General features: G+C 31.8%; 1 protein-coding gene across 1 annotated transcript in view; it reads left to right on the top strand.

Annotated features, from left to right (window-relative positions):
* LOC141491375 (ephrin type-A receptor 3-like) overlaps window positions 1-13,900 on the top strand; it is a 119,163-nt gene that overhangs the window by 13,631 nt on the left and 91,632 nt on the right. Inside the window, exon 2 of the mRNA XM_074192271.1 lies at window positions 11,068-11,132. Coding sequence (XP_074048372.1) covers window positions 11,068-11,132 — 65 coding nt within the window. The remainder of the gene's footprint in view (window positions 1-11,067; window positions 11,133-13,900) is intronic.

Genomic DNA, 13,900 nt, shown 5'->3' with positions numbered 1-13,900 from the left:
ATTTGGGGGGTGGCTAGGTGGCATAGTAGATAAAGCACCAGCCTTGGAGTCAGGAGTACCTGGGTTCAAATCCGGTCTCAGACACTTAATAATTACCTAGCTGTGTGGCCTTGGGCAAGCCACTTAACCCCATTTGCCTTGCAAAAAAAAAACCTAGGAAAAAAAAGAGTATGTTTGAAATTCGTTAGAGAATTTAGGCTTGATTATACAGCTGAACAGCATCATGGAGTTGATGATCAATCTTAATGGACTTGCTCATTTAATCAGTGCAACAACTTGGACAATGCAATGGAGAATGCCATCTGTATTCAAGGAAAGCACTGCAGAGTTAAAAAAAAGACCAAAGACTATTACCTTTAATTTTTTAAAAGGTATCTTATATAATTTTGCTATCTCTTACATTTTATTTTTTCCTTAAGGAAATGATTTTGATCTCAACACATTCAGTTTTAATCAATGTATAGCATGGAAACAATGTAAAGACTACCAGACTGCCTTCTGTGGGGGCTGGGGGGAGGGAAGCAAGATTGGGGAAAAATTGTAAAATTCAAAAAACAATAAAAAATGACAAAAAATTTAAAAAAAAAGAAGTCAGGTTTGGGGCAGCTAGGTGGTATGGTAGATAGAGAACTAGCCCTAGATTCAGGAGGATCTGAGTTCAAGTTTGACCTCAGACATTTAATACTTACTTAGCTGTGAGACCTTGGTCAAATCACTTAATCCCATTGCCTTACAAAAATTAAAAATAAGTATTCAGGTTTGCGTTTTAGGTTTTTTCTTTTTTTTTCATAAGTCACCATACTCATGAAAACATTGGCACGTATATTTGTAACTATATTTATTCCTATAGAAATTTACCATTTTGAATGATGATAAAGCAGCAATGTATAGCTTTTTACAAAATTAGGTTCTGGATATTCTAGAATCACCTGGTTGAATAAGAAACCAATTTCTCAGGAAAGATCATGCTTAATCAATAGAAAATATGGCTGACATATTTGTCTTCACAAGGTGGGATAGATATTGTACTATTATCCCCATTTTATAGATACAAAAAATTCTTGTGACTAAGAGAAATTAAGTAACTTTACTAAAGTTACACATCAATAAATATCTAAGGTCCTTCACAGAAATGGATAATTCCAACAATTTTTTAGCTTATTCTTTCCTCTAAGATAGTATTATCATTTGAAAGAGTCATTGTGAAATTGCTTTTTTATCTAAAAGAAAAATAAAAACTTTGTTTTTAAGAATATTTTGTATGAGACAATTCCAAAATAATCATGATGTAAAATCCCTTCTACATCCAGAGAAAGAACTATGGAATCCAAATGCAGTTTGAAGCATACTCTTTTCACTTTTTGTGGATTTTTCCTTTGTTCTATTTCTTCTTCCATAACTTAACTAAATGTGTAAATATGTTTACATGATTGCACGTTTATGTGCAATAACCTATATCAAATTGTTTGCCATCTTGGGGAGAGGGAAAGAGAGGAAGGGAGAAAAACTTGAAACACAAACTCTGAAAAAAAAGGAATGTAATTTACATGTAATTGGAAAAATAAAATACCATTCTCTCTGAAAAATAATATTTTGTATGAAGATAAGTAGAGAGAAGTGGCTTTCATTTACAGATTGAATAGGATTAAGATCTAATTGTAGTCGGTGAAATTCAAATAAATAATCCAAAATAACTAATTTCTAAATGATATATTAGTATAGAGGCTAAACAAGACCATATTGAGCCATTATAAGTATTTTCACAGCAATATGCTCATTCCGTTGAACATTTCTTTAAGCATCCATCTTAAGCAATGACTATGAACTTATAAATTCCACTTTTATCCTGTTGCTCCAACCCCTCTGCAGTCTCTGGTTTTCATTCATGAGTTTTATCATTGCAATAACTAGGGCCTGATCACATAAGTGATACAAAAATGAAATATTTTATTTTTTCTGAATAATTTAGCTGTAATTAGAATAAAGGAATAGTATATTGCCTGAATATCCTTTTTCATGAGAGATACAAATTCATAACAATATTTACATGACTTCTGTTAGAAGAAACACTAGTTGAACAACAGATACCCATCATAAAGTTAAATTACTTTGTAAATTACTGTAAAACTATTTCTTCAAAAAGAAACAAATATTTTATTGAGCTTCTCACAGTGTATATGTATGTATATATGATAAATGAAGGAGATGTATGAATACGAACCTGGAGTTCCTGAATTCATTTCATAACTGATTAAATTTTTGTTTTATTTGTAATCCTATATATTTTATTTTCTACATTAAAATATTTTTCTGAGAAAGGGTTCATATGTTTTATCAGAATGCTAAAAGACCATATGGAGGAAGAAAATAAGTATTTGTTTAATGCCTACTTTGTGTCAGTGTGCTAAATGCTTTACAAATATTATCTTACTTGATTCTTTCTACAAACCTGGGAGGTGGGTTCTATTATTATTATTATTATTCCTATTTTAGTATTGAGATAGAAGAAACAACCAAAGGTTAAATGACTTGCCCAGGGTTACTAGTATAGTCTACAAGAATGGATTTAAATTTCCATCTCCCTGATTTAAGGCCCAACAGCACAATGTGCCACCTAGTTGCCTCTGAAACAAAATAAAGTTAAGAACCTTTGAAATAAATTTTCTCTAAGTTCTCTTCAAGCAAATAAATTCTTTGATCCTTTAAGCTCTGGTGATAGTGGAATCTCACCTATTGGCAATTCTCTTGTCAATGACAGTAATCCCATAGATGGTTTCTTGTTCCTAGTTAGCTGGCGATAAGGAAGTTATGACCATAGGAACAAACCATTGATTGACTCTGACAGCCAAGGCTTAATAGGAATAGATCTGTAACAATGGGAACTGGTGACAAGGAAGGACAGTATGTTTTTCTCTGTCCCACAGTACTCCAATCTGAGTGTGTCTTTGTAATGTATGTATTCTGCTTCTCTTTATTCCACATTACACCAACCAGGTTTACCTTTTGTAATGTAAAGTGTATTTCAGGGGTGGCTAGGTGGCACAGTGGATAAAGCACCCTGCCCTGGAGTCAGTAGGATCTGGGTTCAAATAAGGTCTCAGACACTTAATAATTACATAGCTGTGTGGCCTTGGGTAAGCCACTTAAGCCCATTTGCCTTGCAAAAAAACCTAAAAAAAAGTTTATTTCAGAACCCATTTGAAAATCTTCTTTGGGCTATTGAGTCAGAGTGAGGATCACCACATGGTGGTCAGAATATAAAAGTCCTTGTCAGAAATGGTATTCAGGAAAAGAGGCTGCATTATAATGTGACAGTTAAACTCTGTTTTCCGTAGAAACTTTATACTTTTGCTTGACTTCACAAGCCCATTAGTTTTATCAACACCTTTTCATATTTATTCCACATGCAAGCTATGAACTATAGTCCAAAAGATAGGGAAGAAAAGATTTGCAGCATATTTGGATAACTTCAATTTATTAATACTATTTAAAGTGCTATGAAATCCCAGACATAAGTCAAAAATAACGTAAAATATATTCCAATCCACTTAAGTAATTGCAATATTTTGGATTGCTCTTATTATTAATGTATATTTGGGAGTTGGTAATAAATCAGTAAGTCAAAGAGCTATGCTAAAGCACTACAGATATCATGAGCATAAAAAACAAAAAAAAAAGGAAAACCTGAAACAAAAACAAAATTGTTCTTTTCCTTAAAGAGTTTACATTCTAATACTGGAAAAGTTTGTAAATAAATATGTACAAAAATTTACATACAGATGGAAGTTAGTCTTTGAGGGAGAGTTTAACTCTGGCTGCTAGGGGACCTAGGACAGATTAGAAAGTGACATTTGAAGCTGAACCTTGAAGGATTCCAGGGAAATTAAAAAAAAAATACAATGTAATATGAAAGTTTCCAGTTTCATTAATAATTTCACACTTCGATGTATATAGTGTTGCATGAGTATATTCCCTATACTGTTATAATTTTTTAAAATTTTTGTCTATTTATTCTTATGGTTTCTGAAAAGAGGATTTAACCAGGTTACCACTGAGTTTCTCCATGTTCCTTAAGCTTCGCAGTGGCAGCAGGGCACGCCATGAGCTGTCTCTCTATTGCTTCTCTCTTTTTTTTTTTCTATTGCTTCTTAATCTTACTACCTGTCTATTGCAACCTTCCCTCATTTACAAGTCATTGCCTGCTTATGTTAACCATGTGTTTTTCTTTTGCCCATTATGTTACCCGTAATTTTAATTTTTCTCAAGTGAAATTGTTCTATGATTCTTAGCAGTGTAGCATTAATATGGGGTTAAAGACAGATAACAATTTGAAATCATAGTTGTAAAGAAGTTAGATGGTGCCTTGGATAGAGTATGAGACCAGTAGTCAGGAAGACTCAAATACAACTAGCCATGTGACCCTGGGCAAGTCACTTCACTCTATTTGCCTCAGTTTTCTCTTCTGTAAAATGAATTGGAAAAGGAAATGGAAATTTTTTGGTCAAGAAAACCCCAAATGAAGTCCTAAAGAGTTGGACATAACTGGAAAAAATGAGCAACAATAACAAAACATTGTATAGTTTCCCAAACTTGAACCTAGCCTGATCTCCTGTTATTTCCTTCTGGGGACAACTGTGGACTCATTCATGATCTTGATGATGAGGCTTTAAAATCTTTTAGGACTTGATGCAATTACTATAGTATCCTTTGTGACTTTGGAGAACCTCATCAATGGGTGTCTTTATGAACCACAACATCGGCACACACCTTTGATGAACATTTATCTTCCTGATTAACACTTATATTCAGTAATCAATATAATGATCCCATGATCAATGTTATTACTAAGTCATTTCTAGAGTTCTCTTAGTCATTAATTCTATAGGAACAGCTAAGTGGTAAAGTGGATTCAATTCTTAGTCTGGAGCCAGGAATATCCAAGCTCAAATTAAACTTCAGCTATACTCACTGAGGGCTAGTGACTCTGGGCAATTCATTTCAATAGCCCTGAGAGAGAGAGGAGTTATTATTCATCTTCATTTTACTATTGAGGAAAACAGGAGTTTAGTGACTTGTTCAGGTTCACAATGTTAATAAGTGTCTGAAGCAAGATTTAAACTCTGCCTCAAATATTATAAAAATAATAATATATACAAATATTATTTCATTTAATCATTACAATGTTGCACAGTGTTCATCATATAGTGGATGCTTCATAAATGCCCACTTCCTTTTAATAGTCTTCAAATTCATGTTTTGTTAATTTAAATTTATTAAGATCAACAAATAAGGTAGCTAGTGGTTAGAGCATTGACTCTGGAGTTAGGAGGACCTGAGATCAAATCTGGCCTCATTTACTTGATACTTACTAGCTGTGTGACCTTAGGTTAGTCATTTAACCCCACTGTCTCACAAAAAAAATATAAAACAACAAATAAATCTAGTATTATTATATCTTGTATTGAAAATTATTCATGAAAGCTTTCATGTTTCCTTTGTTTGTATCTCTTTGAAAAATGCAAATCAAAATGACCCTGAGGTTTTCCCTCACATCCATGACAAAACAAACTAGAAACAGTCAGTGTTAGAATTGTGGACAAACAACACATTAATATATTGTTGATCAAGTTGTGAAGTGGCATATTCATTTTGCACAGAAGTTTTGAATGCAGATAAAATGGTTAAAATATTCATACTCTTTTGCCCAGATATTCTACTGCCACATATCTATCCCAGGGAGGAAATCATGAACAAAAACATAAGTTCTATGTGAAGTTAGATATTTATAGTGACACTTGTTGTGGTAGCAAAGAATTGAAAATAAATTGTGGCATATAAATATAATGGCATATTTCTGTGATGTAAGAAATGACTGTAATGAAAAGAGAGAAACATGGAAAGACCTTCATAACCTGATACAGAGGAAAATAGGCAAAGTCAAGCAAATAATATATACATTGACTAAACAGGGTAAATGGAAATAACAACCAAAAATCAAAAATGACTCTCGCATAATTATATAGAATAAGTATGTCTCCAAAGAAGAGATATAAGAAGAAACCTGCCATAACTCCTTTGCAGAGTTGTGGGGTCCACAAAATAGAAAATTGTACATTAGCTCAAAGTTTTGAAAAAGTCATTGGTTTTGCTGAGTTTCTTTTCTTTTCTTGCTCTTTAAAAAATTCTTCATTACAAGAGTTAGGTTCTCTGGGAGGGTCAAAGAGAGGGGAAAAGTTGGGGAAATATAGATAATAAAATATCACTAAAATCATTTTTAAAAAGGGCTATTTTGTGTAATTATAAAAAACTTATCATAAAGTATTATTATAGTTAATAGTAATATAAAAAATGTATCTATAAAAGACCTAAAATTATCTAGTCCAGCACTCCATTTTTATAGGTAAGGAAACTATTAAAAGTGAGGAAGACTAAATTATAATAAAACAATTCTTTCCACCACATTATTCTTAAAAAGAAGCATGTCTTTTTAATCTTCTTTTGAGAGATGGGGAAAGAAACACCATCTGTGATCTATATATTTTGAAAAATAATAATGTAAGTAATTATACCTTATATTATTCTGACAGGCATTACATAAAAAAGGGTTGTTCAATGAGGAGCAGGAGGCAAAGTCAGTTGTCATGTTGATTTTCTTGTTGGATGGAGTATACTAAACGATACAATTTATCACTGTGTTCAATAAATTTAAATAATGCATTGTGCTCACAAAAGAGGCATGATCTTACTAAAATAACTGCTTAAAATTTAAAGTACAAAAATTTCATTAGATTTTGTGATGTCCTTCTGTTATAATCAGTCTTATTCTCCCCAGTAGAACTCTATTGCTGTTGGATTTCACATTATCCTTGTTTCTTAATAACTATCATCACTTAGATATTATCATAAGTTGGTTTCTGAAGTTTAAATGGAATCTTAACTAAAATGGTTTCTGTGTGAACAGAGCTATATCAGAACTTGGAGTTCTCAATGGGGGATTTAAAAACTAATTAGCAAATTGAAAAAAAATTGAATCCATAATAAAGAACCTTTCTAATGGAGTGAAAGAAATGAACAGAGTTAGAAAGCAAAAAATCTGAAATGGAGAAAAATCTGGCAGAGGAGAAACAAAAGGCAACAACATCAAAAGAACACATGAATTGTCTATGAGCCAGAGAGACTGAACTTAAGGACAGGATTCATAGAGATAGCTTAAAGATCATCTCCCTGGACTATAAAAATAATAAAGAAATCTAAATATTATAAAGTAAAATAAAACAAAACTTTCCAGAACTTTTGAATTCTGACAACAAATTATTTAGAAAAATTCTATTATTTTTAACCTCAAGTCACATATAAGCTAAATTTTATAATTTCAAAGACAAACAATAAATTTCACAAGCACCAGGAAAAAAGACTTTCAAATATAAAGGAAAGTAATTCAAACAAAGTAATAAAAGTAGACTTTTATGAAGGTATTAGAAATTGCAGGAGGGAATCGGATAATATATTCTAAAAAGCAAAGCTTAGGCTATAGCCCAAAAATGACATAACCTGAAAATCTGTGCCAAATCATAAATTAACAGAGATAGAAATTCAATAAGAGAAACACATTTAAGGCATTCCTGAAAAAAGAAAGAAAGAAAGAAAGAAAGAAAGAAAGAAAGAAAGAAAGAAAGAAAGAAAGAAAGAAAGAAAGAAAGGAGAAAGAGAAAGAAAAAGAAGGAAATAGAGAGAGGGAGGGAGGGAAGGAAGGAAGGGGAAGGGAAGGAAGGAAGGAAAGAAGAGGGAGGGAGGGAGGAAGAAAAGGAGGGAGGGAGAAAGAAAGGAAGGAAGGAAGTGAAAGAAAAAAGAAAGAGAGAGGAAGGAACAAAAGAAAGAAAGGAAAAGAAAGAAATATATGAAAAAAGAAGATGTGAGCAAAATATCCATCTGGCAAACACAATAAGAAATGTAAATAAGTATAGCTACGCAAGAGATTTTAAGTATTTATGTCTGTTATCTCATCTTTAAAAGTTACTTTTAAAAAAAAGGAAGAGCAACCCTTGAGAAAAAATAATGGGTTATAAAGGGTTTTCACAAAGAATGCAAGAAGCAAGATAAAGTTTAAAGTAGAACTTTAAGAAAAAAGGAGAAATAATGGTTGAGTATCAGAAATGAAACATTATGAACAAAATCCTCTCACTCTCCCCTCACAAATGAATCAGTGTGTTTTATGTGACAGAACAACAGAAGGGTGCATAAATGATGAGAAGGGAGGTGGGAGACAGAGGGAACAGATGATGCACCACTCCCAAGTCCATGGGTGAATAGCAAAGAGATGGAAATTCCTATAGTTTCTCAGCAAAAGGGAGAACTGCAGGATAATAGAAGGATTGAATCTGGGAGACTGAATGGGAAAGTGTCACTCTAAAAGGAGTAATGTGAGCCCTGATGGAGAGGACTCCCATGGGGAAATAGGTATGTGACTGATGAAAAATATGGAAATAAAAATGGGTTTAATTTAGGCTTGGTTGGTTCATTAGACGTTTTTCTTTTCTGAGAAAATATTGTGCCTCTGTGAGCAAGACCCTAGCCTAGGACTTGTTATTATGGAACTTCTTAGGGCAGCTGGCACCAGGACAGTGGTGGTGGGAGGAGGGAAATTCAGAGATTAGAGAATATGAAACAATTCAATTGAAACTGAATGTTGTGAAGTTATTTAAAAATACCTCCTTTCTCTTCTGAGGTGAAAACAGATTCTAAGTATGGAATTTTAAATAAGTTGTCAGACTTTGGTGTGTTTTTGTTTTTTTGATATGTTGGTTACTTTTGTTGAACTGTTTTTTGTTTCCTTTTCCCTTTAAAAATTCTTTATTATAACTAATGGTACAGTAAAAAACTGTGAGAGGACATATACAAAAGTTAGTAAAAATTTATTCTTAAGGAGAATAACACCCATGAGTTGCATTTATGGAAGCAGTTTCTCTACTAAGAGTTTCCTACATTAATGAAATCAGACACACATATACATACCCTTACAACCATACACACATAACATTTTCTTAATCTCTTGAATTTTTCACATTCTTTTAGTAAAATATCTTAGGAATTCAGTAGCATGGAAAATGGAAGCTCTTTGAGGGCAGGAACTCATCTCTATACTCCCAATATCTAATAAAATACCAAGCACATTTAGGTATTTACTAAATGTTTGTTGAATTAAATCACATTAATTGAATTTAAAGTTGCATAATGAGTGTTAACCTGTTTTAAAACAAAACACAAAGTAAAAATCTGACTCATTTTGTTCACCTCCAGATGAATCTCCTATAGCAAAACAGAGTTCTGGAAATATCTTTAATAATGTTTATACAATACTGCATAATTTATGCATTAGTTATTTTCTCTTTATTTAATGTGACTCTTTCTACAGTTGCTGAAAATACCACATTTTCTTGTTTAAAAAATAATACAATCATAGAAGATGTCAAATTTAATAGATTGTTTAACTTTTTTTTCAATATCAATTCAATAGCATCTACTGTTGGCAAAAATGATAGTCATTTTTGGGAGTATGAGGCTACTTTCACATCATTCTTTCTCATTTGTTCTTGCTTATGGTACTACATTTGACTGTGATAATTGAACTTGTAGAAATCTAGCACATATTGAAAATGTCATTTCTCTATTTCCTTTATTTTACAATATCAATGGCCTTGATGTTTGCTATAGATTAATTATAAACGACTGATGAAAGGGCAGCACTTATCTAAACAGCAAGAAATATGTTATTGATGACATTTTCACATAGATTGTTGCTTATTTGGAGACTGTGCCTATGATTCTCTGTTAGAGCTGTACATTGATCTACTGTTCAGCATCATGTTCATAAATATATGTATAGTTTATATAATCTTATAATCAATCTTTAGGAGTCAGCATTCTCACATTAGGAAAAACTCACTTTATATTCACTTATATAAAAATTTGCTTTTTTAGTTATAAAGATGTAATCCTTTTTACATACCAATAATTACTGAGCATGATTGCAAAATACCCAATTTTATTTCTTCTTCCTCATTCATTAAAAATTATTTTGTCTGATATGACTACGAACTATAGTCTACTGATAAAACATATATCAAACATGATTCTCGGTTTGGGGTAATAAAGCAGTTTAAACACATAAATGGAAATTAACATTTTATTGCACAATTATAACATCAAGGAAAAACAAGTTCTTGATGGTAATAAGGAAATACATAAATGCAATTTAATAACACAATTTGGCATATAGGAAAAGTTAAAAATTGTTCACTATTACCAACTTTAATGACTTACAGTTATACTGATAGGGATAAGGACTAAATTTAGATTTGCAAAGAATTAGAAAATCTTTGCAAGAGTATAGAAACTTTTGGTTACCTTCCTTTAAGCTATCACAGGTTGTTCAATGATCTTTTTATTCATCTGACCTAAGTTGCCCATGAGAGGTACAGAGCAAAATATATTTCTTTAGATGTTCTGACTCAAATAGTACATCACTGTATTTTCAAATTAAAAGGGGATTCCAGAGAATTAACTTGTCCTAATGTGATGCATTAAATCTATAATTATTTTATGGTTTAATTATTCTGTATGGATATTTATTGGAAACTTTTGTTTTTAAAAAATATTTTTCTTCATGCATTCATGGAGCATAGCTCTTTTATCTGTTTCTGTAGTGAACTTCCAAGTTACCCAAATACACTGTCTATTTCATGAGTCCTCTGATAAAAACTTGTTTTGTTAAGAAACACTTTTGCTGAAGAGGTAGTGGGATATATTATAGTAAACAGACAGTCAACTTTACAGTTAGGAAGATAGGGTTCTTAGCTCAGACACTTGACGTGTACTAGCTTTATGACTTTGAGCATGTCTCCTCAACTTCTATGATTAGAAATTACAATTGTCATATCAGTAATTTCTTAAATCAATGAAATCATAAGTCTGAATTAAAAAAACTCCAAAAAATTAATAAAATCTATGGTCAATTTCAAAAAGGTAAATGGAAAAAATTCATAATTTTGTTTGCATGTTTTCTTTTAGTTAATCTTCTGGATTCAAAAGCAATTCAAGGAGAGCTAGGCTGGATCTCCTACCCAGCACATGGGGTAAGTTCAGTAGCTGAAGAAATATGTATATGCATAAGCAAATGTATGTATCCATATGTATGTAATATATATGTTTATATATACATATATTTTTTCAATATGCAATAAGGTTTTTATATTGCTTCTTTGGAAATCTAAAACAGTAGCTGTTATGTTTCAAAAAGGGAAATTTTTGTAAATGAGATAAGGGATTTTTATTGAAATTCTGATTATGGAAATATTCAGAATTTCAAGAGTGAAAAACATTGAAACTGTTTTAATCCAATGGAGTTCCTGGATTGACATTTTGATTGATTTTATTCCCCTGAAGTTTACAGTGTTTTTACTGAACAGATTGTATCAACTGAATATTTTGCAATGGTCTTTATTGGCTTAGTTGTCATATTTTAAATTTCTGTGATGTGACAAAAAGTTACATTTAGTATTTTAACATTTGGAGTGATGTAGAATGCTGTTTTTTCAAGTTGTTAAGAAGTTGCAATAAAGACATTTTTGAATCAATTTTTAAAAAGTTTGAGAACTTTCCAATTAGTAATATGGAATTGTTTAACAAAATGCTTCATTGATGACTTCTTTGAGAATGACCATGGTTGAAGTTGGCTTATATATCTGGCGAAGCATATGTACCCAAATTTCTTTGTTTTAAATAATTTCAAGTTTTCTAGTCAAGAGCAGTTGAAAGTAAGTCATTTTATTTGTGGGGAAAAAAAAGCTTCAAATCTTAAGCTTCTCTAAAATGTTATGAGCAATTTTTACAATCCATCAACAGATTAGCAAATTTGTCATCTTTTGAGATGGTGAAGCCTTTGGTGTTTTTTTTTCTTTTATTTAATCTGTGTCATTTCCTAGGTAAAGGGAGGGAGAGAGGGAAAGTTACTGGCTTCTGTAAATTGTAGGATGAAAACTGTGACAAATTTCCTTCCTTCATTTCCAGTTATAGATTATTGACAAGGTGAGTGCATATACAAATATGTATATTGGTATATATGTTCACATACATAGATGTATGGAGAGAGGGGATATTGACAAAGAGAGAGCCCTGAGTTTTTTTTAAATGTGTGTTTTTTTCTTTTAATGATTATTGTTTCAAACATTTCAACATCATTCTGTCTTTTGCTCATTTGGTCCTATAGATATCAACATTTAAGTTAATATCAGCTCCTTTTTCTGCAAATGGCATCTTATATTAAGAGTATTTCATGTATCTATAACACCTTTGTATCTGTTCCTTTTCCTGGCACATCTTTACACTGACAAAATGTCAAATACCCTACTATATGCTACAGTATATCACATAATCTGTGTTTCATTAATTAGTCTGGAATGGAGGGCAGCCTAGACTCTGGTTTCCCCTAAGGTGTAAAATGATTCAGGTAGTTAGGATAAAAGTAAAGGGACAGTGGTTGTGATGAATGTAGTCAGAATTCAGTTTTGCACAAGGAAACATTTTAAAAAATTGTATGTATGTATGTATGTACATATATATATATATATATATTTAATTCATTATTCAGGAATGTCAACTAGGACCTTGATAGAAGAAAGTAAAATGCATTGATAGTTAGCCTAATTAATAGTAACTTTTTAGTTAGAGAGACTTGGCTATGGTCACACATTAAATATCAGAAGACAGATTTAAACCCAAATTCCTAACTCCAAATTCATTACTTTCTTTAATACTGTTTAAATATTCTCTGTTTAAATATTTATATCAAGATTGAAATCTATATTTAATTTTTTTCAGAATTGATAGGCAGGAGTATATGAATTTGTAGATTTGTATGTCCAGAAAAGATATTTACATCTAAATTTTAATAGTGTTAAAGACTAAGAAAGTTGGCATTTTCATGTAGCTGAAAATGTTGAAGGACTCTCTTAGATTATCACCCTGTGCTTACCTTATTCTCTTTTTCTGATCTTTCACTCATTTTCCAGAATCCACACATACAAAATCTTAAGAGAATTTCTATAATGAATAGTCCTCAGTCTTAAATTCTGCTTCCTCTTTGCCTCAGAAAGCCTCTTTCTGTTTCATTGGCAGCCCCTCTGTCTACAACTTTGCTTTATTGATCTGCCTGCAGCTGTGATTCCCCCTGCCTCTGATGCCTAGAGCACAAGAAGGGAAACAGCTGGCTTAACTGTAGTTCACCATCCTAGAAACTTCCAGGGGGGGTGAACAAACAAACCCCAACCTAATTGGCCTTGATACCCTATGCCTCAATTTTAGTGGGTTAAAAGCAAAATAAAATATAGAAAAGCATGTTTATATTGAAATGTTATTTTAAAATTAAAACAAGTTTGATGTTTGAGATTCATGATGTCAAACTAGAACTTACATCAAGAAAAAGGTGAAACTGTTCATTTAAAATGCACTAATATGTCCCTAACAAATAAATGGGAAGAACAGAATCACTTAGCATTAAATTATACTTGAGTGTGTAACAGAATCAATCTTTGTATTGGTTTGGCAATTCTTGTTCTTGCCTACATACCAAAATGTGTGTAGGAAGGTATGTTGCTCAGTGGATGGAACACCAGCCCTGAAGTCAGGAGGATCTGAGTTCAAAAATCGGCCTCATATACTTAGTAATTACCTAGTTAGGTGACAATAATTACCTAATTATTACACTTAATAATTACCTATCAAGTCACTTAACCCTTTTGCCTTGAAAAACTTAAAAAAGTGTGGTCTTTTAAATTTCTGGAAAAGCCTTAACAATTGTATTGTGACTATACTTTGCCATGAAAAATGATATAGTAATAGATAA

The sequence above is a fragment of the Macrotis lagotis genome, chromosome 6, assembly GCF_037893015.1.
Source record: "Macrotis lagotis isolate mMagLag1 chromosome 6, bilby.v1.9.chrom.fasta, whole genome shotgun sequence".
NCBI lineage: Eukaryota > Metazoa > Chordata > Mammalia > Peramelemorphia > Peramelidae > Macrotis > Macrotis lagotis.
This window is presented reverse-complemented; position numbering and strand designations above follow the sequence as displayed.